This window comes from Psammomys obesus, unplaced genomic scaffold (genome assembly GCF_907164565.1).
Source record: "Psammomys obesus unplaced genomic scaffold, mPsaObe1.curated_primary_1811, whole genome shotgun sequence".
Lineage (NCBI taxonomy): Eukaryota > Metazoa > Chordata > Mammalia > Rodentia > Muridae > Psammomys > Psammomys obesus.
The window spans coordinates 47,088,653-47,115,808 of NW_026585895.1; the positions used below are offsets into that span (position 1 = coordinate 47,088,653).

A 27,156-nucleotide genomic window follows, 5' to 3' on the forward strand; every position below is an offset into this window, starting at 1 on the left:
CCTTCCTTCCTTCCTTCCTTCCTTCCTTCCTTCCTTCCTTCCTTCCTCCTTCATTCTCCCCCTCCCCAGTGTAGTGTGGTTGTTTGGTGATGCCCTCACACTGTGGAGAATGTCAGACATTCTGGCCGGCCTAAGGAGTTGTCCTACATTGCATCTCAACTGACATGAGGTGGCTATTTGAGTTGTTTCCAGTTCGGGCTATTTAGAACAAAGCTGCTGGGAACATGACACATACATGTGTTCTTTTCCTTTTTTACACCCATCAGTGAAATGGCTTTAGCATTAATAGTTAAGGCAGTGACTTATTCAAGTTAATTTTTATGTATGGTTTGATGTGTGGGTCAAGGGTCACTTTTTAGCCTATTGTTTATTGTGTTGTAATCTTTAAAGATTACTCTTTCTTTAGTGAATTACCTTGACTCTATTATCTAAAGTCAATGGCATGGTAGACACCGATTGTACTGCTGTGCGCTGTCTGTGTACCAAGCCTTTGGTGACGTTGGCTTTCTAGCCATTGTTGAAATGGGGTAGTCCTCAGCTCTGTTCTCTTCAGTGTTTCTTTGGTGTCCTAAGTCTTCTGAATTGTGTTAGAGGTTTAGGAATCTCTACATCAATGCCTAAGTTATTCCGCTGGGCCTGTGTGTGGTGGCATAGAATATGGGTCAGTCTGCAGTTGCTGGACATGTGACTGATTCTGGGTCTTTAGCTCTGGGAATATGGTACTTAAATCTTTGAAATTTTCAACTATCTTTTCTTCTTCAGTGTGCAATTTGTGCAGATGTTTTGTCAAAGTTATTCTTACAAAGTTATCTCACATTTTCTATTCTCTTGTAAAATGCTACTTATTTTATTCTCATTTATGAAAGTACATAAAGTGCAAGTGGCTTTTGTAGCTATTAAATTAGTTGTTGCAACCTTTAAAAAACATTCCTTAAATGTCTACATGGGTAGCAATGTTGCCTATGAATAAAAAGTTTTATTTCTTTCCTATCTCATCTGCTTTTATAATTTCCCTTTCCTGCCTTATTGCACTGGCTATCATGTACAGTTCTGACTTCGGGCTTCCTTGCCTTGTTTCAAACCTTAGACAAAAGCTGGCTGTGTTTGCCCACTTAAAAACGCTGTTGGTGCTAGGTTTATCTATAGATCCTGTGGAGCAGTAAGTACCCTTATAGAAAGTTTCAGTTTAACATGGGAGTTTAATTTTGTCAAATGCTTTCTGTGCTCCTGCTGCTGTGCTGTGTGCTTTTTCTTTAATTCTTGGTGTGATGAAACATACCAATGTTTGAATGTTAAACCAAATATAAATTCCTGGTAAATTCCATGTGGACATAAAAGGTTGTCCCTTTTTAGATGCTTTATTTCATTTCCTAGAATTAAGAAATGTTATGTAGGGCTAAGGATATCGTCAGTGGTTGAGCACTTACATAGCATGCATGAAACTTTGGGAAAGAAAGAAAAGGAAAATAGAAATTTTATGTGTATGTTCATGAGGGATATGTATTAACGTGGCATTCTGTTCTTATAATCCTTCTTTTCCTGTTCTTACAATCTCTGGTATTGTTGAAGGGTGTCACTTTTCTTTTTTTCTGAAATGTTTTTCTTTAGACATTTGTTGAATTTACAGTTGAAAACTCTCTAGGTTGATATGTAGAAAAGTCTGAAATACGTCAAGGATGTATCTCAGTGGTAGAACTCTTGCCTAGCATGGACAAGGCCCTGGGTTCAACCCCTTGTACTCCAAGATAGATGATACATAGGTAGGTAAGTAGGTAGGTAGACAGACAGACAGACAGAGATATATTAAATAGTTTGTAACACTGTTTTTTAAAACAGAGGAATCAGAATTATCTTTTGCAAAAATGTGTATGTTTGGGAGCCTGAATGTGTATGTGCACTGTGTATATGCTAGTGGCTGCTGGGCATTGTAAACCCCCATTCCCCCTGGAACTGGAGTTACACATGGTTGTGAGCCACCTAACATGAGCTCTCGGAACCAAACCTGGGTCCTCTGCAAGAGCAGCCAGTGCTGTTAATGGCTGAGCTGGCTCTCCAGCCCAGGCATCAGCTGCTCTTAGTGGCTATCAGCAATTTATTTCTAACAAGACATTTTCCAATCAATTAGGTTTTCTAGTGTTCAGGCTTAAAAGTTCTTTACAATGTTCCCTTATTTTGTTTTTACTTTTTATAAGATCTGTTGTTTACTTTTTCTTTAATTCCCAATAATGATAATTGATTCATCTCTTGTTTTTCCTCCTAAGACTGTCTAGAGTTTTTAAATTGTATTTTCTCAAAGCTTTTAGTTTTATTGTTGTGTTTCCTCCTTTCTACTGTATTATTTTCTTCTTATCATCTTTAGACTTAGCGGCCTGATTTCGAAGGGGGAGTTCTGTCCACTGACTTGGTACACTCCCCTCCCCATGACAAGCATTAAAGCAAAGAATTTCCTTCTAAGCTTGGCATTGGCTGTGCTTCTCAAACATTGCCATGTCATAGAGGATTTTAATTAATTCAAAATTATCTAAAATCTTTTATTTTCCTGTTGATTGGTGTTCTATTTTAATGTGTGTTATTTTGTTTTCACATTTGGGGGTTTTCTTGATATGTGCATTATTGACAACTTACTCTCTTCCATGTGGCCAGGGAACATAGAAATATGTGTTGGAAGCCTTCTCTTGTAAACCTGATAATATTTTCAACCTTTGTGAACTATGGATGATCTCTGTGAACTACAGGCTATCCACAGGCTCTAGGCAATATTTGTCCTGTCCTGTAGGCTGTCTGCAAAAAACCCAGATCTTCTAGGTAACCGAGACAATCCAGGCAGTCAGACCCAGGTAAAGAGCAACAGGGTGGGGAAGACAAATGTAAATTCTGCTGCTAACCAGGACATTTGTCTGTAGTTACCCATTACAATGCTATCCTCTCCCCACTCCTATTGTGAGGCCTAAGTCATATATGCCTCTTTTTGGATTATCTGAGTCACATGTACCCTGTAGCACAGGTCACTTATTAACTAAGTGTCCTACTTACGTTTCTGTTGCTATGATAAACACTTTGGCCGAGACCATCTAGGAGAATGTTTGTTTATTTTGCTGGTAACAGTCCATCTTCAGGGAAGCCAAGGACTTGAGACAGGGGCTGAAGCAGACACCATGGGGGATGCCAACTTGCTCTACTGATGTGCTCAGCCACCTTTCTTACATGGCCCAGACCCACCTGTCTGGAGAAGGCCAGACCCTCCTATATCGATGAACAATTAAGAAAAAGCTCCTCAGACGTGCTTGGAGGCCAGTCTGAGGGAGGCAGTTCTTCAGCTGAAGCTCTGTTCCTGGGTGTGGCATGCTGACCGCTGATGCTAGTCATGACACCAAGACTGCTCCCTTGGAATGCAAAGACCAGAACCCTTTGTTGGAAAACTTCAGGAGTAGAGAGGATAGAGACCTCAGCTTCCCACTGTGGCTTTATGAAAGCCCTTCTACTTGAAAAGAACCGATCTGGGTTCTCTTCTCCCTCCCTAACTATCTAACACTGTGATTTGTCTTGGGAAATACTCTAGTCCATCAGAAAGGATATTCTGTTGTTACCACAGTTTTCTACAGGTGTCAGCAAGGCCTAGAGGGTTGACTGTATCATTCAGGTCTTTTATATTCCTACTGATTTTCTGTCTTCACAGTTATCAAGATATGGATACTGAAATCTCTGACCATAATTGTGGATTAGTCTGTCTACTTTTTAGTTCTTGCTCCCTGCATTTTGTTAAGTGTAGACATTAGAATTGAATACCATTCTTCTTGGTTGACCCTTATCATTGAAGTGACTTTGCCAATAGTTTTTGCTCTGAAGAACACTTTAGGGTATAATAGGATACAGCAATAGCTTTCTTATGATTAGTGTTGGCATGAAACATTCTTTTCCATGCTGTTCATTTGAACCCATCTGTGACTTTATATTTAAACTAGGATCCTTATAAACCTTGGGTTTAACTCGCCCTAATTTGCTCTTTGTTGTCTCTTGTCCCCTTCTCCCCCATCTGCTGTTGGTTTTGGTTTCTGTGGTGGTTTGAATGAGAAATGTCCCCCATAGCTCAGACAGCCACATGGTTTTCAGTTGGTGATGCTCTCAGGAGGTTTAGGGCATACAGCCTTCCTGGAGAAAGTGTGTCACTGGGGCAGACCGTGAGAGTATGTAGCTTCACCCTATCACCAGTGCTCTCTGTCTCTGCTTTGTGCCTTTGTCTAAAGATGCGGCTCTTAGCTTCCTGCTGCTGCCATGTCCGCCGCTTCTTGTCACGCCTCCTGTACGACAGTCCTTGCCCCTCTGGGACTGTGAGCCAAAATAAACTCTTTCTAGGTCACTTTTGGTCATGGGGTTTTATCACGGCAACAGAGAAGAAGCCAGTCCACTTTACTTTCTGCCCTTTCCCAGTGTCTTTCCTTTTCTCTTTCTCTTTTTTCTTTTAGTGCTGGGAATAAAGCCCAGAGCTTAGCTTGTTTCAGGGAAAATTTCTACCTCTGAGCTATATCCCCAGCATTCCCTGTTTTAAGTTATTTTATCACATTTTGCTTTCTCTGTTATCTTACTATATGGATTTTTAAAAATAGATTTATTTACTTTTATATATGAGTGCCTGCTTACATGTATGTCTGTGCCTGGTGCCCACGGAGGCCAGAATTGGGCATCAGATTCCATGAGCTGGAGCTACAGATGACTGTGAGGCACAGTGTGGGTGCTGGAACTGAACCCGGGTCCTCTGGAAGAGCAGCAGGAATGCTTGACTGCTGAGCCAGTTCTCCAGCCCAGCGGCTTGTTTGTTGTCTCTTAGTAGTTACTCTGGGCTTACACCATCTCTTTAGCATGCCATGTCTGCCTTTCACAAACAGCTCAGTGTTTCTTTCCCTCCCGGCTTTTGTGCTGTGATTGCAGCACATTTTCCCTCTATGCATGCCATAAACCCCACAATGCACAGCCGTCAGCTTTTATTCAAATTTTTATTATCTTATAAAAAGACTTAAGAAATAGTGAATTTCTTATAGCTCTCCTTCTACTGCCATATCTTGTATTCATTGCTCTGTGTTCCCAGTTTTCATCTGATGTGGCTTTCCTTCCACATGAAGACCGTGCTGGGGAGGGGATGTCTTATCCTCTGCTGCTGGTGTTGTAATGTCTCATCTTGTGCATGCCTGGATAATGTATTATTTCATCTCCTGTTTGAAGGATGTCCTTACCAGCATTTCGTTCACTGTGTTGGAGGTGTGGCTCCATCATCGCTCAGCTTACGTTGTTTCTTATGGAAGTCAGCTACCCTTCTTACACTGACTTTTCTCTTCTGAGGTTTGTTAGTTTGTTTTTTTACCCCTGCTCCCCTCACCCCCACTGTACTGGCTAAGCATTTTGATGATTCTTCTAATGATTAGTGTGCTTGCCAGCTATTTATCTGAAATCTGTGAGTTAATAGTTATGGTTAAGTTTAGAATATTTCTGATCACTGTGTATACAGCTTTCTCTTTTCCCAGGGTCTCTGGCGATATATGCATCTGACCACTTCGTATTGTCTTGTGGCTTAAGTAGCTAAGAAAATATGTAGAAAGAAGCAAGGACAAAATTAGAATTTTAAAAGAGACTATTGTTAATTAAGAATTTGGGTCTTTGTAAAAAGTGCAGTAACTAAAAAGAAACTAAGCAAAATATAGACCAAGAAGATGAAAATTAGAAAAGCAGAAGATTTTAAATGGTGTGAGAAGGGTGCACATAGCTTCCATGTGTAACTATGTGTGAAATAATTTATCAAGAATGGAAAACCTTAATGTGTTTGAGGACCTCTCCTACTATATTTGTTGCTGGATTTTTAGAATGTGTTTAAATGTTTTTTTCTGAATGAGTGTGTGTGTGTGTGTGTGTGTGTATGTGAGTGTATGCACCAGAGACATGAAATACTTGCAGAGGACAGAAGAGGGCGCCAGAGCCCCTGAAACGAGAGTTACAGATGGTTGTGAGCTGTTGTGTGGGTTCTGGGAATTGAACCCAGCTCCTCTCCAAAAAACAGCTGGTGCTATTAACCACTGAGCCATCTCTTCAGGTCCCTTCCCTCTGTTTTTTTGAGACTGAGGTAGCAAAGGCTGGCCTGAGCTTCTGACCCTCCTGCTTCATCATCTCAAATGTTGGGATTACAGGTGTGCACCACCACATCCTGCTTCTACTGCCATTATGAAGAACTCCAATACCATCTCTGATTCCAAGAAAGAACCGGCAATGCTGTTAGAGAATTATTTCCACAAAATAACCAGTCCTAGTTGCTTTTAGGTAACATTACCATGACAATGATTCTTGGTTGTTAGCTTAACTACCTCCAGAATTAACTAAAGCCGGAGCAGCTGGGTACACCTGTGAGGGATTTTTTCCCTGATTACATCATTTAAAGTGGGAAGACCTTCCTTTAATCTGGGCCATACCTTCTTCTGGCAGCCTACATAAAGGACATAAAAAAAGCAAGTTTCGGGATGGAGAGATGGCTCAGAGGTTAAGAGCACTGTCTGCTCTTCCAGAGGTCCTGTAGTTCAATTCCCAGCAACCACATGGTGGCTCACAACCATCTATAATAAGATCTGGTGCACTCTACTGTCATGCAGATATACACACAAATAGAGCACTCATATGTAAAATAAAGAAATAAATATATTTTTTTTTTTAAAAAAAAAAAAGCAAGTTTCTACTCCTTGCCTGCTTGCTTGCCCTCACCAACAAGTCCATTCCTTCACTGGCATTAGAACCTACTTCTTCAGGATTCTGGTATACACTGAAGACCAGCTGAGACACGCAGCCTCATGGGCTGAGCAACTACTGGATTCTTGGACTTTCCGTTGTGTGACAGCCATTGCTGGACTCGCTGGACCACAGCCTATCATAAATCCTCATATATTTTTTTTCACATATATTTATACACAGACCTATATTCTTCTATCTAGTTCTGTCCATCCAGACAGCACTGACTAATACAGCCCCCTTCACCTGCTGAGGGACATGTGAGTCACACATTACCCAGACTGTTCCAAAGCTTTGAAAAAAAAAAAAATAGGATTAGTTTGTTTCAGAGAGCAGGCTGTCCTTGAACTCACAGATATCCACCTGCCTCTACCTCCCAAGCACTGGGATTAAAGGTGTGCACTGCCACTGCCACCGCCACCACTGAGAAGGTTTGATGTTGGTAATGGCATCACTCCTGCACAGTGGGTTCCTGCTGTATAGTCACATGATTATTGATTACAGTTTGCATGTTTTGCTTAGGAAAAAGCTGGATTTTTTTTTAAGTTGATGTTCCTGTATAGCTCATAAACTTCATTGAATTTACCGACTGTTTTGCATTTTCCATCTTGTTTCTCTCTGGGTCATTATTTAGGATGACAAGTTTGCAATATCTGTATGAGATTTTGAGACCTTGGGTAGGGGCAGGCCAGGATGCAGGCTTAGAGGAGCCAGCCTGTTAACTAAGCAAGTCCCTAGCTATCTACTCTCTGTTCCTCAGTGTCTCCAATGTTCCTCTGTTCCCCAGAGTCCCACAGCTCTACTCTCACTGGCTCCACCATCCATAACCCCCAGTCAGCCACCCCTCACCCCCACCCCATCCAGAATGGGGCCCTGGCTGTCTGATTTTAGCTTCAAGGGCAGATTTACTACTCACCTTTCTAGAACAGCTCCAGTACCTGTCACTAAATGAATAGGATTCACAGGCCTCTAAGAGGCCTCTAAGATTCACTCTGCCCCCTTGAACTCCATGTAGTGCCTCCACAGTACTTTGCTAATATGTCTCTGCGGCCTTGCAGATACACCACTGCTTTCTCTGTGCAGTTATGTCCTGTCTCCGCAGCAGGCCCCTGAAGGAACTGTGACATCCACATCACTGCATCCCAGCACCCAGCACAGTGCCCGGGTACACACTGGCTGCACCAGCCCCATGAAGAGTGCTTACTGAATTAGCTGGCTCTTTTCTGCCCTGCCTTTCTGTGTCTGGGATATTGGATGCCAGCATCCAGCTAAGTTATGTGTGTGTTAAACATGAATTGAAATGCAATTACAGCTGGCAGTGTGGTTTGAGAGCCGAGTAATAGAGTAAATAAGAAGAGTGACTCAGTCAGCCGCCAGTTCATCTCCTTGGCTTTCTTGCTTGCTGTCATTGAGTGTGACTCATAGTTCAGTTTCTCTTAACTCCCTTAGCTTACCTCTTGCTGCCTTCTCTTGTTGGATCTCTTCAGGGCCTCTTTATTCAAACTTGCAAGAAGCCCAGGGCCACTCCAGATGGCCCAAGCAGAGAGCAGGGCTGAGAGAAGCCCAAAGAGGGGAGTAGGGGAGGGAGCTGTGCAGCCACAGAACAGACTCCTTTCCTAGCCTGGGGAGGGATATGCAAACTGACCCTAGGATGGATAGGTAGAGGGCTGTTTAACAGGAGTGTGGCCTGCTGATCATCCTAGGTACACAGTTTTTACAGCCTTTCGGTTGTTATTTACCACCATGTCCAATAGCTGGACCTCCCTAGTGTTGATGGGTGTGGCCTGACTAATGACAGATTGTTCTTCTTGTTCTGTAGAAGGCATCTGGGTGTCTAAGGGTTTGGGGGATCAGTGAGCAGCGCATGTTGCTTGTGAATGTAGATTCCACAGACCAACCTCAAGTTCTTCTCAGCAGACACCCTCCTGGGCTCAATGGAAGGGACTAGCTCCATGCTTAATTAGCAATGATGTATTCAAGGCCGTCTCGTGCAGGCCCCAGGCTGCATTCTGGGAATCAGTTAGTGAACAAATTGGGATAGTTCCTGCCTGTGTGGAACTTAGAATCCCAGGCAGAAGGATGTGTGAGTGGAGAACTAGCAAAGGGCCTGGCTGCTCCCTCCCTTCCCTGTCCCAGGTCATTCCCCTGGATGTGTCTTCTGCCTGAACTCTAATTGGTAAGTCCCTGCTGCCCATCTCTTCTTTTTCCCCCTCCTCCTCCTCCTCTTTCTCTTTCTTCTTTTTCTTCTTCTTCTTTTTTTAAAAATAAATTCATTATTACTCTTTTAAAACTTTTTAAGATTTGTTTATTTTATGTATATTGAATATTTGTTTGCATGAATTTATGTGTATCGTGTGTGCCTGGTACCCTTGGAGGTCAAAAGAAGGTAATGGATAGAGTGGAACTAGAGTGAAGGATGATTATGAGCTAATTATGTGGGTATTAAGAATTACACAAGAGTAGCACACACTCTTAATCACTGAGCCAACTTCTTAGTTGCATTACAAATGTATGTATGTATGTATATATATATATATATATACATATATATATATATATATTATGTTATGACTGTGTTGCCTACATGTATGTTTGTGTACCCCGTATGTGCCTGGTGCCCACAGAGGCCAGAAGAGGGCATTGGATTCCTGGGACTAGACTTACAGATGGTTATAAGCTGCCATGTGGATGCTGGGAGTCAAACCCAAGTCCTCTGGAAGGGCAACCAGTGCTCTTAACTGTCTCCAGCTCCCAGTCTCTTTCTCCTTTACCCTCTCCTAGACACAAAATCTTGCTGCTGTCCCCTGGACAAGTAGACACCACCAGTGCCTTCCCTGAACCTGCTGTCCCTTCCCTGGGTTGTCCCATTGCCTGTCCCTCCTCTCCATCATCTTTGTCTCCCCACACCTAGTCTCACTCACAGGTATCCAATTCTTGCTCTCCACCTCAACTCACCTCTGCCTCCTTCTTCCCTAGTGCACTCCCCTGGAGTCCAGAACTAAAAAGACCAAAGATTATGGTTGGAAAAGAAAAGTAACCATAGTCCTCCCACTCAGAGAAAAAGACTTCTGGGGTTTCCGTCCTGGGTTGGGTTTTATTAGTGAAGGACCAGTTGTATCACCTTCTGACCCCATTATAGTTCCTTACTGTGCACATCACTTTGTAACTTGTCGTATCTCATTTCCGCATCTTTACAGTATTGTGTTAGGTCTTTACATCTTCTTTTGGAATCCTGTCTTGGAGCACTCACCGTCTTCCTGTTTGCTGCTCTGCCCTCCCGGCTCTTCCTTCTGCAGTGTGGGCAGTGCAGGCTCTGACTTGGCTCCTACAGCCCCTGTTTCCTGCCCCAGTCCAGCTGCAAAGGCCTAAAGCTGGGTCAGACAGACAGCCTCTCCCGAGTGGCTGGCTTGTGTTTCCACCTGCCTGAGGCTAGCCAACCTGGGATGGTAAATGATAGCTGGCTGTGGCTCAGCCTCAGCTCACTCTACTTAGTTCTAGCTCCAGTGCAGATCAGCTGACTAGTGTCCCTCACAGAGCCTGGGGTCCTCACGCGGCTCCTCGCCAGCACTGGACCCCCACAAAGCTGGCCCTGACTCTCCTCTCCTTCCCATACCCACTTCCACATCTTACACAAGATGATTTTTCCGTCAACAAATTACATTTTCTCTGTTCCTTATGCACAGTTGATTGGTATTTGAATCTTTTTCTTTTCTAGGTCTATTGCCTGTTTTTTATTTTGCTTTTTTTTTTTTGAGCTAGGTTCTGCCTAGTCCTGACTGTTCTGAAGCTCGCTATGTGGACCAGGGCGGCCTTGAACTCAGAGATCCTCCTTCTGCTGGGACTTTAAGGCATGTGCCACTATGCCCATCCCTATTATCTGATTTTTTTAAAAATAAAAATTGTTACAAACACTTCAAATGTATGAGAAAGCATCAGCGTCAGGAAAAATGTAACAAATGTCTATAGGACCATCAGCAACCTCAAGTCTGAAAGGTTTAGGAGGCTTGTGCAGCTTTTTAGTAAAGAAAATAAAGCCTGGTGGGGATACCACACCCCCTTTGTCCAAGAACTCACACTGCTCCAAGTTAGTGTCACATACCCCAGTGTCCCTCAGGCTTCCAGCTTTGTTTGGGTGCCGGCATAGGTTTGGGTGCTGGCGTAGGTTTGGATGCTAGCGTGGGTTTGGATAACATGCTGGGAGTATTCTTCAGCTTGCTTTCCCTGCTCAGCACTGTTCCCGAGGGCTCCCCTTGCTCATGTGTGTGGTGTTAGTGCACAGCTGCGTGGAGTTCTGCTTTGTGAATGTACAGGAGCAGTTCCTGTTACTTCTGTGGGATGTGGGTTCTTTCTACTAGCTTCCCACTGCTATGAAGAACATTGCAAATCTATACTTGGGGCTTCCAGAGAGTTTTTCCCTGGTAACCATTTTTTTGGGTAGTCAGGCTGGGTCCTTTGCACCTGTCTGGGTATAGAGAAGTGTCCTCTGAAGTAATGTGATAGGTTGGGCTCCACTCGGCTGACTTCCAGTGGATGTAGAGTTTTGTCAGTTATTTTCTATGAATAGAATTCCCTGTCCTTTTAATTTACATTTCCTTCAGAGGTGAGCTGTTTTCTCCTACGGCTTTTCCAGCTTTCATGCATTCATTTTTTTTTTTAAGATTTATATATTTTTATGTGCATAAAATATATATATAAAAATCATATATTTTATGATTTGCCTGAAAGTATGTCTGTGTGAGGGCAACAGATCCACTGGAACTGGAGTTACAGTTGTGAGCTACCATGTGGCTGTTGGGAACTGAACTCAGGTTCTCTAGAGGAACAGACAGTGCTTTTGAGCCATCTCTGCAGCCCCAGCTTTGTTTCTTCTCTGTTTCTTTATTTTGGCTGTTAACCCACGTCGTCTCTGTCCTGCTTATGTGCTCAGCCGCTGTGGTACACATGTGTGGCGTCTTAGTTAGGGTACTGTTACTATGATGAAACACTATGACCAAAAGCAACCTGGGGAGGAGGAGAGGGTTCATCATTAAAAGCAGTCAGGACAGGTACTCAAGCAGGGCAGGAACCTGGAGGCAGGAGCTGATGCAGAGGCCATGGAGGAGTGCTGCTTACTGGCTTGCTCCCCGTGGCTTGCTCATCCTGCTTTCTTACAGCACCCAGGACCACTTGCCACCCACAATGAGCTAGGCCTCTCCATTTAATTACCAATTAAGAAAATGCCTGACAGCCCAATCTTATGGAAGCATTTTCTCAAACGAGGTTCCCTCCTTTCCAGTGACTCTAGCTTGTATCAGGTTGACATAAAACTAGCCCATACATGTATTCTTTGTAGTTTGAGGTTTTTGGTTTTATGGCTGGATAGATAGTCCCCTCAGTGAGCATGAGGACTTGAGTTTAATCTCCAGAATGTCATATTTTTTTTAAAAAATGTAAAAGCTGGGTATGGTAATTACACCCATTTAAGCCTGGTGCTGGGGAGGCAGAGACAGACTCTCGGTCTATCCAGGCTAGCCTACTTGGATAGTTCCAGGACAATGAGAGACCCTATTTCAAAAATAACAATGGTGGAGCACCTGAGGGAGGATATCTGAGGTTGTCATCTGGCCTGTCATGCGCTTACACACAAATACAAATTTTAGAGGCATGAAATTCATCAGAACCCTTGTACACACGTCTACTTGTTTAATAAGCTCTTCTGTTAAAGGAAAGGTCTCTTAGATTCTGGTGAAAGTTTTCAAGTTTTGTTTGGTGCAGCTGTTTGCTCTGTGGTGGCAGGAGTAGTGTCTTTGTGTTGATTCTCTTTGCCTCCACCCTTAGGGGCCCCAGATGTTCCATGACCAATGGGGTGGCTGTCCTTTGCATGCCTACCAGCCATGCGGAGCTCTCTCTAGGCCAGCAAGCTGCTCCCCACAGCTCTGTGGAGGCCTGGGTGCCAAGCCCTGATCTGGACGTGTGGATGTGATAAAAGCGGGGCACTTCTGGCCCAGGCCCTTTCTCTGGCAGCCTCTGATGAGTTCTAGGGGCTCTGGTTTCTACTCCTTCCAGGAAGAGCTTCATCAGGGCCATGCACACTGTGCACCTCAAGTTTCTGCTAGGATTAAGGCTCTGCTTCTTTCTATCCTGCCCAGTCCAAGAGGACAATTTCTGTGAGTTGGCTGTGACCAACACTTAAGCACTGAGTGAGGAAAACTGTCTTGGGCGTCCTCTGCCATGCCAGGCACCAGTTTCGAATTGTCCATGTTCCATTTTTTAAAATTCAGCTATTATCTGAAATATCTGAGTGCATATTACTAAGACTTTTGGTTAGATGCTTGGGAAAGTATCCACTGGATAAAATAGGACTCTTGGCTTGAGGGCCAGGGTGGCTGTGCCATGTCTCATGCTGAGTGCTTTATTGAGACACAGTTCATATGCTATGGCTTATTCCTTTGAGGTTCAACTGTTCAGTGGATTTTAGAATATTCATGTTGGGTTTCAGGTGGAAGCCGAGAAAGCTCACTTCAGAGACAGAAGCTTAAAATGCAAGCTTTATTTTCTGTAGGCATAGGGAGGCAGCCAGTTTGGGATTTGAACCAAGTCCCCGAAGGGAGATTGTACAACATTTTCATAGGATGGAAATAGGAGCATGGTGGGCTGTTGTATTGAACAATCATATTTCGACACAAGGGGTTGAGCAAGGAAGCGAACGTGGGTGACTGGGCCTTTCCAGGTCACCTGGTTTCAGGACCCTCCACTCAGCTTTTTGCAGTCATGTCCTCTCTTGGAGTTTGGCCTGGAATTTAGAATGATAGGGGAACAAAGGAGTGGGCAAGCTTTAAGTCAAGACAGGCAACACATTTACAACCTGTGTGCCTTAGTTTAGATAATGGATGATGGCAGCTTCCCTCTTTCCATCCTTTACTGGTTAACAGACAAACGTGAAACACCTGAAGAAAGGCTAGGAGTTGAGTGCTGGGGCCTGGGAATATGAGCTCAGTTTTGACCCTGCCAGCAAGATGGAACTTGTTCCTGAGATGGCGGGACCCAGGAAACTGTCTCCTAACATTCACATTTACCTCACAATCACCAATATCTAATCATAGATTATTGTTTCTACCCCCTACCTTCCCTACCTCTGACAACCACCACCTCCTTCCTTTCTATCCCTAATGTCTCCTTTGAGACATTATAGGAGGATAGACTCACACAGTGTGTGATTGTATCTTATTTTACTTAGCATGATGCTTCTATGGTGTATTATATCATGACTTCATGCCTTCTCATGGCCCAATAATACTCCACTGTGGATAAATACACGATGTCCACTAGTCGGTAGATAACTGTGTTGTTTCCACCATTCAGTGACTTATTATATGTCTTTGTGTGCATGCATTTTCAGTTCTCTTGAGCATATGCTTGGGAGGAATTGCTAAGTCCTATGGTTATGCTATGAGGAACTACCCTACCGTTTTCTACAGTGACCATGCCAGGTTACAGTGCCAGCAGAGTTCCACTTTGTCCATGTCCTTGCAATGTTTGTTATTGTCTGTCTGTCACAGCTTTTATAAGAGGTCTGAAGAGTAATCTCATAGTCGATAAGTGGCTCTCTGTGTTTTATTGGTCCTTACAAGATAACCCTATGGAAACTACCCATTAATAGTCCACATTCTGATAAGGTGGAATGAGTCAGTATGAAGTGGAAGTAAGGTGGAAGTGATGTATGTGAGCAGCAGAGTGAGGACTTGAACTCAGATCCAACTCACTCCAAAGAGCCCAGTTCTGTTTGCTGGTTTCCTAGAGGCTGCGTGTGTGGTAGGGCTTCCTTCAGCCAAAGCCCAGACAAGACCATCCTGGCATGAAGCTGTGTTAGGGGGTGGTAGGAGTCAAGGGAGAGAAGACATGTCTGAGAAAAGAGGAAAGGGGAGCAGTCAGGCATGTCATTAGGGATGGGAAGGTGAGGTGTCCTGTGCCTTGGGGGAGAGAAACTAACTCTGCGGCCAGTAGAAACTCTTAGTCTTCAGGGCAGAGCCGTGATGCAGTCATTTCTTTTCTGAGAAATAGTAGACGTTTCAGCAGAAAGTCTGTGGCTGACTTAAGTTCTCCATTCTGAAACCAAAATTATGAAGGATGCCAGACAAGGGGGAGCCCTGCCCTTGACTTCACCTGGGGCAGGACTTCACCCCCTTGTCTCCTGGTGGGCCCAGCCTGTTTGATGAAGAATATAAGGCCTCTGCAGCCTGACCTGAGCCAAGCTGCATCGTCTGCAGGCCTTTGAACTTCACAGCATCAGCCAGAAGTTGCCTCTGGAATGTCTGCAGAATTTCCTGCCCCCACCCCTACACTGCTTTGTCTGCCAAATTCTCCTTTGAGTTTGGGTGGGCCCTCCTGAAACAGCAGGTGTGAACTGGGTACCCCTGGAGACTGCTCCTCCTTAGGCCAGGGCACTCTGCATTTTGGATGTTTAGCTGGGTACCAGTTCATTTACAGGATTTCTTTTCAAGTTCTAGTCCAACAGATTTTAAATTTCTTACCTCATCAAGTGAAGCTCACAAATGTTGGTTTTTCTATAAAAGCTCTAAGTGTTCATTGACCCCCCCCCCCAAAGAAGTTAACACACGTTAGCAAAGCAAATGAATGGCTTAAAATATTCTATCTGTCATTATGTATTTATCTGCATTTATTTGTATGTAGTATGCATTGTGTTTGCATGTTTCTGTGTGTGAGAGCATGCATGGATGAGTGTATGAACACGTGAATACACACATGTGTGAGTACACATGTATGCCCTCCTTGATTGCTCTCTACCCTATGCACTGAAGCAGCCTGTGTCTAGTCAGCTTGCTGGGGGATTTCCCCATCTTCATCTTCCACGAACTGGAGCAACAGGCTGGGTTCCACATCCATGCGGCTTGTATGTGGTTACGATGACCCAGGCGCCAGTCCTCATGCTCGCCCTGCTGAGGCATCTTCTGACTGAGCCATTCCAGGGAGTCACCCCGCAGCCCGTCTGTCTCTACACATCCCCAGTCTCGGCTGTTAGAGCAAATAATACTTTTCGGTTTAGTTTCTAGGTCCTTTTCTGTGCACAGCTGTTAAAACACAAAACTGGAGCCCCTGAGCTGTCCTGTAAGCCTAGGAAACTTCTCTTCTTGTTTGTCTTTATGAACAGAGCCCTAGTGAAGGCATAGGTAACTAGTCCCCTCTCACCAGGAGACACTTGTGCCCCCTTCCCCCGGGGGCTGAGGAGGGGCTGCCTCCCTCCCTGCTGATCGCTTTCTTCCCATCCAGAAGCCAGGCTGAGCTGCTGCTGCAAAGCACACCTCCCTGTCCCCTCCAAGTCGCTGCCTGTCACCCTTTGAAAAGCATTAACTCATGGTTGTGTATGTGTTTATCATGTGTCTTTCTCCATGTAGAAAATGCCTCATGTGGTCCGTGAGAAGCTCTTCTTCAGCACTCTGTTCTCAGCAGCATGGCCTCAGAAACCTGGCATCCTTACTGAAGGGACAATAAACAACTGACCATGTTCCCAGAGTTTGCTGGAAGCTCATGGGACATGTGTATGTTCTCAAGGCTTTGGTACAGATGTCAAACTCACTTAGCTCTGGCCATCCCTCTTCCTTTTTCTCTCTTTGTTTCTTTCTGTTTAAATACCTTCGTTTTGTGTTTGTGGAAGTCAGAGGACAGCTTGTTAGAGGCAGTTCTCTCCATACATCATGTGGGTCTCAAGGATCAAACTCAGTTTCTCAGGTTTGACAGCAAGTACCTTTACCTGCCAAGGTATTTCACTGGGCGCTGGTTGTCCCTCCTGTCACCCAGAAGTGATGGGTGTGTCTGTTCTTAGAGCCTCCATGCACTGAGTGGACCAGCCCCTGCTGTAAGTGTCAGTATCACTTTGGCAAAGCCCCAGTGAGTTCTCCTTTGAGATCAATTAACTAGCTAAGGCCAGCGATTGCTCACTCTTTGCATTTCTCTGCACCATTGCTGGCTGATGTGTGTAGCCTGCCTTCTGACTAGAGTGTTTGCCTTTTTCTATTGCCTTATGAAAGCTCTTCATACATATTCTCCATGTGCTTTTTGATAAGCCATTTCTTCTCTATTTAGCATACCCTGGGCATAGCCTCATAGGCATATGTTATCCTATGAATGTACTGTATTTGTGTAGCCAATATACTCTGTGCTTCAGTTTCCTTATCTATAAACCAGACAGCAGTTTTACTCCTCATAGCTTTGTTGTGTGCACTATTGTGGTCCATGAATTACTTATACTGATGACTTCAGGTGAATAAATAATGTGTGGTGAAAAGAAACTGAGGGGAAAGGGCATCCAGGCCTCAGATGGACCAACATACTTTCTCTACCTGGGGTGTGGCTCAGAATCTTCCTGGTTTTCCCTTTTCTCCCTGGTCTGGTAATCTATGGTAGGCACTTCTCTCTGGGCTTCTGAAGAGTCTAAGAACACCCTGAGTCACCCTTGGATGTAGAGATCTTTAATTCAGCATGCCACTTAGACTCAGGTCTTACAAAATAAGGAAATATTTTGGTGTGAAAATTTGGGGTGCTATGTCTCAATCTGTTTTCAGCTACTATAACAGACTACCACAGACTTGGTGTTTATAAACAATGTAAGTTATTTGGCTCTGGGTTCTTGAGACTGGGAAGCCCAAGATGGAGGGCCCATACCCCAGTAAGGCTTTCTTGTGATGTCTTAATGTAGCAGATGTCACATGATGGAAGTGCACAGGAAAAGTATGAGGTGAACATCCCACTGCCATGGCAATGCACCCATTATAATATCTTGAACCCCTCTTCAAAAGCAGAGCCCATTTGGCTAGGCACCCTCCTAGGCCCCACCTCTTCATCCTCACAGCACAATGGCAAGCACACCAGTCTGGGCTTTGGAGGAGATGCTAAACCACAGCACAGTTTTACACCTCTGCCATCAGAGCCACCAGAGCAAAACCCTCAGAGCTGCTGTGCCTCTAAATGTGCCTCAAGTGTGCCCGTATCTATAGCCTTCAACACCTAGTTGATGCTCCCAGCTTCCCATCAGCAGCATGATAGCTGGGGAGTCTTTAATGTGGCTCTTGTTGTCTGCTTGGGTCCTTCTCCTAAGTTATAGATAAGCCTGTCTGTGGCTTGTCAAACGTCCGGAAGGCATTTTCCCAGGTCGTGGCCCTAGGTGTCTGGGTTTGACCCTGAAGCTGAGCACACTGAATGACTTGGAGTAAGTTTGCTGCTACATTCATGTTCAATTATCTAAACTGAGGTGGAGGGGGAGGGATCTCCTTCTGGCATTTGGCTGCCAGGACGCTTCATTGAAAAACTGCAGGTGGCTTGCTTAGACCAGTGCCTGGCACACTACACTGTCAGCAGCCTGGTCCCTAACCAGGAGGAGAACATCCCACTTGGCTCTGGTCCTTCATATCAAGATATATCTGCTTGATATACCCAGCTGAAGGTAGCTGGGACACTGCTCAAATGGCTGCTTGAAGCTCTCTAATAATCACTTTTTCCTGTGACTGCCAAAAGGCAACTGTAGCAGGACTTTTCTACTTCATGGGGTCTTCTTTTCCCACCCTTTAACGTGCTGCCCCAGTTTTACCCCCTATCACTAGATAGGAGAGATAGAAGGATAGAGTATATTTGTTTCTTCTTCTTTGTGGGTTCTTTTTTCCCCCCACCCTATATCTCCCCCCTCAGTTTCTCTCCATATCACTAGATAGGAGAGAAAAAAGAATAGAGGAGAGGAAGAAAGAGAGAGATCCTTAAATCTAATTTTTTCTTCTTGTTTCCTCTTTGAGCACCTCTACTAACAAACTGCAACCAATCCCCTGAACAACCAACAATCACCAAATTCACCTAACTGGTCTCTAGCATTTACATACCCTCTGAAAAGTTTCCAGAATTCCAAATGTCACACAACCACAGAAACTTTCTGCAACTGGTAAAAGCTTGCCTCTGCTAGAGCACGAGGCAAATCATACTCAGCTGCTGCAAACAGCTCCATAACCCCATACCTGGGTTAAAATGAAAATATATTCTTAACGTATTTCTATGTTTTTTAAAGAAACCAAGATTTGGAATTACTAGTACATTTCCCCATTTCTATTTTAAGCTAATATGGTGGATGTAGTGAGGAAATTATAACCAAGACATTTTCAATGAACTAAGTGATTTTTTTTTTTTTTTGGTCAGTGGCCAAGGTTTATAGGAGACCTATCTTGCCCACTTCTAATCTTTATAAGTTTTGATGGTATTCACAGCTTTTCATTTCCTGTGGAAATATAAACAAATCCTTGTCCCTAATGCAAAACTTTCACTGGCTTCCATTCTGATGTTAATACAGCCTTATAATATATAGGTTGCTTTAATACACTCCTTGACTGAAATGGCTTATATTTTTTTGCTGTGGAGCCTTGAGCTAGATCACCAAGTCTGTTTCTCAGTGGTAAGAAATTACCTTGAATATCTCTTTTGGACCTACACTCATTGTTCCAATGACAATACTTGCCACATTGTCTGCACAGATCCTGGAAGCCTAGGCCTTCTTTCTGGTTTATATTTAAAAAAGAACATTGCCCTTAGAGATGCCTTCTTCACAATTTTATTGGAAGCCTAGGCCTTCTTTCTGGTTTATATTTAAAAAAGAAAACATTGCCCTTAGAGATGCCTTCTTCACAATTTTATTACAAATGACCATATTTCTCACAATTAAAGCACTTGGAATTTTGAGATCTGAGATGTTTAGTGGCTTGGTCATAGTCTTTTGCAAATGACCATATTTGCTACAGTTGAAGCACTGGGCATTTTGATATCAGAGACCTCTAACTATAGCTTGACCTATTATATTAACATGGTACGTGTTAGAACCAATATTGGTTGTATCCCTTATCCCCTTGTCTATAGGCACTACTAGCACCTTTAATGGCTTAATAACTTTTTTACATTCAGTATTCACATGTTAATATAGCTAGGTCTCTATCAACATCTGTCTTGTGTTAGGGTTTGATAATGCTTTGTTCACTGCTGAGACTAATCTTTGTAAAAAATCATGAAGGCTTCTTCAGAGCCTTGTATAATCTTTGTAAATGAGGAGGATTCCCCCCCCCCCGGGCTCCTCAACTTTGTTCCACGCTCTTAAAGGCACTAAGTGACATTGTTCTATAGTAGCATCATCAGATTGAAACTGTTTTTGAATATCAGAGTACTACCCTTTCTCCAGCAATTGACCTCTTACTGTACTCTTTCCCCTCACTCTATTTTACTGTTCAATATTTGTGATTTCTTCCCTCTACCATATTAACCATTGCACCTGCAGACTAGCTTCTAGTACAGTTGTCACCAATCCCTTCCAGTCCTGGAGAATAATTTTATTTTGAGTAGCCCAGTTATTTAGAATTTGTTTCACATAAGGTGAGTGCATCCCATATAAAATCATGGCCTCTCTAAACTGCCTTAGATATCATTTCTATAGGACACCATCCTGTTTCATCATAACCTTGTTCCACACCATTATCAGGCATATGCTGTATGACTACTAGGAAAACTGATGATCTCATAACCCCAGGCCACTCTTCTCCCACTGCGGTGGCGAAAATGGTTCAAGATTAACTCTTTCTCTTCAACAGGCTATTTCATCAGATTGTCCTCCCACTTTTTCAGCTTTTCTCTGACCCAACTGCCCTCTAGCACAGTTTCTTTCCTTCTTTTCTGCTTCAGGAAACTCCCACCCCCTTGCTCAATCACGGGAACTGAGCCTTTTTATTCTCTTTTTTCCAGTGCTCCTTACTTCCCAAGAGCTTCCATCTCTACCCACACCTCTCCAGATGCACCACCAACTCTTCAACCCTTTCAGAAAAGAGAGAGTAGAGTGACATCTTTTTTTTTTTCATTTCATTTTTTTTTTCAAGATGCCAGCAAAAAAATGTATTGCTAGTGCTGGGATATCCTCTGCTTTGTTCCCAGAGATTTTCTAATCTCTCTCTCTCTCTCTCTCTACCCATCCATCCTTCTTTGTTTTTTTGTTTTTTTCTTTCTCTCTTTCTTTTCATGTATTCTGTTTCTCAGTCCCCTCCAATTCCATCCACAATTCTTCTAATTCCTCAGCAAAAGGATCATCAAGAGTTTAAAGTTAGCCTAGACCAAAAAAATGAGACCCTGCCTCAAAAATAAATAAATAATAAATAAACAAAACAAAAACCTAAAAATGCAAAACAAAGCAAATCATGAAAGCTTGCCAAAGGCCAATGAGAAAAGATGTCCCTCCAGACATTCCCAGAAGCAGCTGTTCTTCCATTCTGGGGTTTTTAAATTTTGTTTTGTTTTTCCTCTTTCCTACTTCATCTCAGTAGTTTGATGATACTGTTTCTTTCTTAAGTTGCCTATTTAAGATGTTTTGTGTACTGGTAGTCCCCCCCATGTAAGGCAGTGCCACAGATTTCTGATTACTGTCTAATTAGCAGTCACATCTGTGACAGTGTGAACACTGGGTGCCACTGAAGGAACCAGTGTCCTCAGGGCTGCTGACTCTAAGCCTGGGCTCCGAGGACAAGTCAGCCTCCTTCGGATCTGGAGGCACTGTAGTCAGCAGCAGCTTTGTTGGGGTCAAGGCAGGGAACAGATTCAGAGCCCAGAGCAATGGCCTCATTGTTAGGTAGCAGGTGCCTAGCAGAGTGGTGAGCTGGGAAGTGGAAGGTGGGTAAGCCTCCTGCCTTAGTGGGTTCAATCGTGGGAGTGATACTGCTTAGAGAAGCGGCACGAGGCATGGCTTCTTATGCTCGGCTCTGGTGAAATGGTCGCCTCGCTCACCCGTACATTTAACAAGTTTCCGTTGAGCCTCCTTTTGTCAGGAACAGCGCTTGGCACAGAGTGGCACCTTCTGGTGTTGGTAGATGGTAGGAGAAGGTTCATGTTTGAAAGGGCAGATTGAGTCCTGGATATGGTGCAGGAATCTCGGGGCCAGAGGTCACAATTAACCCCTGTGGGATAAGTTAGGACTTTGTGAGTGATGAGGTGACACTGTGGTTCCACATCAGCCTGAGCATACTCAAATTACGTCTAGAAGCACTGAGTCATCTTTGCAGGTGCTCACCAGCGAGTGCTCTTCCATCTGTAGCATCTCCTGTGACCCCTGGGTAGGGGATCATGTCTACTTTATGTAGAACATGTGTTTACTGAAGTCACCGGGCTTTAAGTTCAGATCTGCCTCTGAGTTCCATGTTGCCTGTTCCCTGGTAGGGACCCTGGTCCTCTTCCCTATGCCCACAACCATTAGCTCACCTGACTTGGGAGAGAAACTCAGGTTAACCTGTAACTTTGTGTGAATGGGCTGAAAAGTGCAGCCGAGACCGTGAGGGACTGCATCTGAGGCAGCTCCCTAACTGTTGCTTCACTGGAGCCTCCCTCATTCAGCCTTCAGGTTAGACTTGACACCTTAGCATGATGACCTTTTTTTTCTTTACCTTCAGGTTTACTAACTGCCAGTTTTTCAGTCTGAGAAATAAATGTTTTTTGTTTTTGTTTTTTTTCTTGTTGGCTGGCCTTTGGCTTTTCTGTGGCAGCTTCCAGGGTGTCAGCTGGGGGCGGGGGGCTGTTGTTGAGGATGTAGTGGCGATCTCCTGTGTGCGTGTCAGAGGCTGTTGACAATTTACAGTGCCTTCGTGGGAATAGAACCACTTTCAGCTGTCCACTGGGATGGCCAGGAGCTCATCAGACCGGGGGTCATTTCCCCGTGCACACCCTAGAAGCACAGCTATGGCTTGATGATAAGATGGGCTGCTTGAAGCCCATGTCTGTGTCCACAGGCGAAGCTGCTCCTTGGGTCTCCTGGCTGCTCTGTTGTAATGCTGGGCAGCTGGGTGAGGTAGGAAGGAAGTTCTAGGCTCTTCTCTCTCCAGTCCCCTTGTTAACTCTGTGTACCCAGTACTCACCACTGGATGTCATGTTAAAACCCACCCAGCCCAGTGAGGCAAATAAAGATTCACTTTACCCTGGACTGTGTAAGGAGAATTGAGAAGAGGCTTCCTAGTGAGACTAGGAATGGACTCAACTGAGTCTAGTTTACTTTCCTATCATGATGTAGTTTCTGACCTTGAATTCCACTTTGGGAGCTTATACTAAGAAGATGCAGTGTGAACCAGCTTCCTGACCTACCACCCCAGCCCCTGACAAACCCCCTGACTGAGGCTCTCTCTGGCTCCTGTGGGTAGGAGGTCACACCATCCCCACCACAGGGGGTGCCCCTCACAGGTGTATTTCAACCCCTGGGGCTTTCTTCCGTGCCCTGTGCTCGCCCCCAAGTAAGTGGCAACAAACAGCTTAATGTGCTGCCCGCCCAATCCCTTTGCAGCCCATTACAACAAAAGCCATTCTTCCCTCATTAGAACCATTTCTGTCAGGGTGTCTTTAATCAATGGCTTCCCCAGGGACAGTATTTTTAGAAGTTGTATTTTTCACAGTCTCCCCTTTTCCCTTTTGGAAATGTTCTTCCCTGTGCCGAGTGTGGTGCACTAATGAGATGCCGGGAGACTTGGGGCCGGTGCTAATTGGAACAGGTAGAGAGGCTGCCTGCGCACGTCCAGGGCCGCCCCATCTTACCTGTGACCCCCTTCTCCATTTCTCTGTTGCAGGTTGCACAGACAGCAGATGGCGTGGATGCTGACCTCTGGAAGGACGGCTTATTCAAGTCCAAGGTTACCAGATACCTGTGTTTCACAAGATCATTTTCCAAAGAAAATGTGAGTCTGGTGGCAGTTCTCATTTGCTGAGTGGGCAAGACTAATTTACATTCCTGGTTGGGGTTTCCTCTCTTTTTCATGTGTGGTTTATGTTCATTGCTGCATTAATTTATCTGTGGTTTCAGTGAACAGGGTAGAATCAGCAGCCAGCACCATGTTTCATTTATTAGCCACGTTATTAACCACATCCCCAAGTGCACAGTGAATTCCATTAAGATGTGTTCTCCGAAGGACACCAGGAAATTTCTCTCACTGCTCTCTCGTTTGCCTGTTATTCCTGCAAGTGACAACATCATGGCCACTGAAGAAGGGATAGAGTCTTCAGGGCAATTGAATGAATAGCAGCTGGCAAAGGGCAGGCTAGCTCAGTGGGGGGTCCATGACACCCACTATCCCATGACTGTCCCTAGACATGATATGGCCTTGTTTGTAAAGAGCCTCTGTGTGGTATGGGACATTCATTGATACAGAGAGGGAACTCCCTATGTACAATTCTCTTATGCTGTTTTTAATACTTGAACACACAAACTGGAGAACTTTAAAGATAACCTACAAAAGCTTTCCTAATGAGACATTTTAGGGGAAAAGGGCAATAGCTTTGATGAGCTACCTTGTATGACATCAACCTGTGAGTGTACCTTATTTCCTCCTTTTGTTTTTGATCTCCCACTTTTGTTTGTTTGGTCTCTTCCCCTCCCCCTGACCTCCAACAGGGTTTCTCTGTATAACTACCCTGGCTGTCCTGGAACTCTGTAGACCAGGTGGGCCTCAAACTCACAGAGATCTGCCTGCCTTTGAGATCTGCCTGCCTCCCGGCTGGCTCTTATCTCCTATTTTTATTCCCTTCCATGATAGTGGAGTCACTATCCCTCCCTAGGGGAATGTAGGAGAATAATTTTTCTCTTCTAATTCAGATACTTATTTTTAGAGATTTCTTTACCAATTTATAAATTTAATTATAATGCTACTATAGATTATAGTTTAAAAACACACATACAATATAAAACATGCTAAATGCAAGGTAAGAAGCCTTCTTCAGAGTTTCCCTGTCCATCATGGCCTCCCTGACAATCACAGCCTTCCTGTCCATCACAGCCTCTTTCTCTGTCACAGCCCATATCTTCATCATAACCCTCCAGCCTGGGGTCCCGCTGCCAGGTCTAGGCTTGTCCCTTCAGCAGTTGTGAAGGTGGGCTCTCATATGCTCACACACCACCTGTTGCTCATTGGTAATTCTTTGTTCCGAATATTGTTCCTAATGTGTTCAGGATGAAGGGTGAAGTCATCCCATTAAGTCCCCCTCTAATTACAAGAGCAATATATTTGCTACTTGTAAAGTACAGTTTATGACTGAATAGGGGAATCTTTTTACTACCAGCCTTTGAATGCATTTCCAACAGCAGAATGATGGCAGCTGCACCAGACAGAGTAGGCACCTGCTCAGGGCTTGTGGTGTGTCTGCACAGATCCTTTGTGTTCACTGCAGCCTGAGGAGACTGCACAGAGCATGGGTGAGGTGTCATCACCTTACCAGATGCTGAGCTCATGAGATTGTCAATAGACCCATCAACTCTCCTTTCCACCTGTACCCCATGCGCCTGCACCCCCATGAAGCCTTCTCGGTCCCTCTGTCCCTGTAGTCTACCCAAATGCCTTTGAAAGCTATTTCCACTTCTGCTCTTGTTGTGTCTGTCTGCTGACCACTGCTTCCTGTGGAGGGCTCGTGGGCTCACTGCTGAACTCTCAGGAGGAAGTCCTGAAGACTTGGTCAAACACCTTGTCTAAGTTACTTTTTTGTTGCTACAATAAAACACCCTGACCAAGGAAACTGATAGATGGAGTGACGTATTTTGGTGTATGGTCCTGGAGGGATAAAATTCCATCATGGCAGGGAGGTGTGGCAGCAAGTGGCAGGCATGGTGTCAAGAGCAGGACCCTGAGAGCTCCCATCCATGAAGCAGAGAGAGACCTAGAAGTGCTGTGAGTGTTTTTACTCTCAAATTCCACCCCAGTGATGTACCTCCCCGAGCAAGGCCACACCTCCTAAACCTCTCTTAGCAGCCCCACAAACTGGGGACCAAGTGTTCACAGTTCAAGACCCCCACAGCCGTGCGCCTCACAGGATAGCCATGGTCCTGTGGGTCATTACACTGGGACTTGCTACATTTCCTCTGTGAGATACTGTTCTAGGAGGAAGAGCTCTTCAAGCCCAGGGAGTGGGGCAGCAAGTCCATATGGTGCAGATAGGGCACTGGCCTCATGAGTTTGGAGTGGATTATAGGAAACAATTCCTTGGCTTGAGGGCAATGGTAGAGTGCTTGCTAAGCATGCATAGGGCCCTGGGTTCAGTCCCTGGAACTGCTGGAAAACATGTTGTGCTCCATCACTGCCTGGGTTCTGGGATGGTAAGGATGTGAGGCTGCCCTGAACTGAAGCCTTAGGTGCACTTTTTTTTTTTTTTTTAAATAGAGAATGAATATATCTATTTATGTTGGGGGAACTTGGTTAGCAATTCCATCCTCAGTAACAAGAAAATGAATGAATGTGTCCTTTAAGTCATCCAAATGATCAAGTCAGGGGATAGAATTTGCTTTGGGATCAAATTTTGGGGGATGACAGAGCTCACTTGCCAGCCCTTGAGTGAAGCAGGAGTTAGGTACACCCTCACCAGGGGTGGCTGTCTGTCTGTCCTGGCCTATAGTCAGAGCACAGGCTTGGCAGAGTACCACTTTGCAACCATATGGGAGGATATGGGATCTCCAGAGCAGGCCAAATCTTAATTAGGTGACTTAAAACTCCTAGCATAGGAGTTTGGGGAGCTTCCTTTGACTCCTAAATTCCTTTCCCCGAATCAGGCCATTAATATAGAAACCTGGCTTTAGAGTGACATCGCTTCCTGGGGAAGGAGTGAGATTAATTGCACTTTTCATGCCCCGTACTTTCTATGTTACCTGTAATAATAATGTACATAGATTAGGTAGGGAGGATGTTAAACAGAAGGATTTATGAACATTTGAATATTAAGTTGGTTATCTGTGGCTACCTTAAATGCAAAGTTGTCAAAAATAATTACAGTATACTAGCAAATACTGGCTACAAGAGACAATATAAATACCCTGAGTCAGTGTATATCGGGCTTCTGGTATGAATCATTTGCTCAGCAAGGATTGGGAATACGTTCTTCATATTTATGAGGAGGAAATGAAAGAGAGCACAAATGGGGGAGGGGAGCCAGGAAAATTAATGGTGTTGTAGGCCTATGGTATAAAAAAGGGGGATGGGGGAACCGGCAGAGTGGCAGGCCCATGGAAGAGGGCTACACTCAGGCTGCAGGAAACTTCAACAGGGCAGCCTCCCATTTTGTATGCATGGAAGGGTTTTCCAATGCTTGTAAAATGGCCACACCACCAATGCTGTGCTTTTATGATCAAGGCTTTTTCTCAAGTGCATGGAGGGCGAGGTTGCTAAGCGGTTGCAGTTGACGTCTGCAGAGTCCAGCGTGTCAGACTGAAGACGGTCAAGCACCATAGTGACGAATACCCATCCATCCGTGGGGCAGCAGAACAGGCCCAGTTGTGATTTCTCAGTGCAGAGAGTGGTGATGATATAGAAGAGCAGCTGCCGCCAGGGTGGGGTGGGGGTGGGGGTGGGGGTGGGGGTGACAGATTAGATTGGGCTG

The 27,156-nt window shown here is 44.5% G+C and overlaps 1 protein-coding gene across 2 annotated transcripts in view; it reads left to right on the plus strand.

Annotated features, from left to right (window-relative positions):
- The window catches only part of Mvb12b (multivesicular body subunit 12B), a 155,996-nt gene that overhangs the window by 21,932 nt on the left and 106,908 nt on the right, over positions 1-27,156 (plus strand). For both annotated transcript variants that reach the window (XM_055600533.1, XM_055600534.1), the window contains exon 3: positions 23,370-23,477. In XM_055600533.1, coding sequence (XP_055456508.1) covers positions 23,370-23,477 — 108 coding nt within the window. The remainder of the gene's footprint in view (positions 1-23,369; positions 23,478-27,156) is intronic.